The sequence below is a fragment of the Mesitornis unicolor genome, unplaced genomic scaffold, assembly GCF_000695765.1.
Source record: "Mesitornis unicolor isolate BGI_N332 unplaced genomic scaffold, ASM69576v1 scaffold36050, whole genome shotgun sequence".
Classification (NCBI taxonomy): Eukaryota; Metazoa; Chordata; class Aves; order Mesitornithiformes; family Mesitornithidae; genus Mesitornis; species Mesitornis unicolor.
Window position 1 is genome coordinate 1 of NW_010158221.1, and position 292 is coordinate 292.

Sequence of the window (292 nt, forward strand, 5' to 3'; positions counted from 1 at the left end):
CCTCACCGCTGCCTTCTCTCCCAGTTCCCTTCCATGTGCGAGAAGATGAGGATCCGGGTGACCGACTGGTGAGCGGGGAGGGGGTTACTGGGAGGACTGGGGCTTCCCCATGGGCATGGGGAGACCCCATGGGCAAACCCCCCCGGGGTGACACATCCTGGGTTGTGTTTTAGGGACCGCCTGACGCACAACGACATCGTCGGCACTGCCTACCTCTGCATGTCCAAGATCTCGGCCCCCGGCGGGGGGCTGGAGGGGAAGGGGGGGGGGGGGGAGGGGGGGGTTGGGGGCG

General features: G+C 67.5%; 1 protein-coding gene across 1 annotated transcript in view; it reads left to right on the top strand.

The window, feature by feature from the left end:
• Window positions 1-45: 45 nt before the first annotated feature.
• The window catches only part of LOC104539369 (dysferlin-like), a gene marked incomplete at its 3' end in the record, with an annotated part of 6,718 nt that continues 6,471 nt past the window's right edge, over window positions 46-292 (top strand). Inside the window, exons 1-2 of the mRNA XM_010182876.1 lie at window positions 46-68; window positions 174-241. Coding sequence (XP_010181178.1) covers window positions 46-68; window positions 174-241 — 91 coding nt within the window. The remainder of the gene's footprint in view (window positions 69-173; window positions 242-292) is intronic.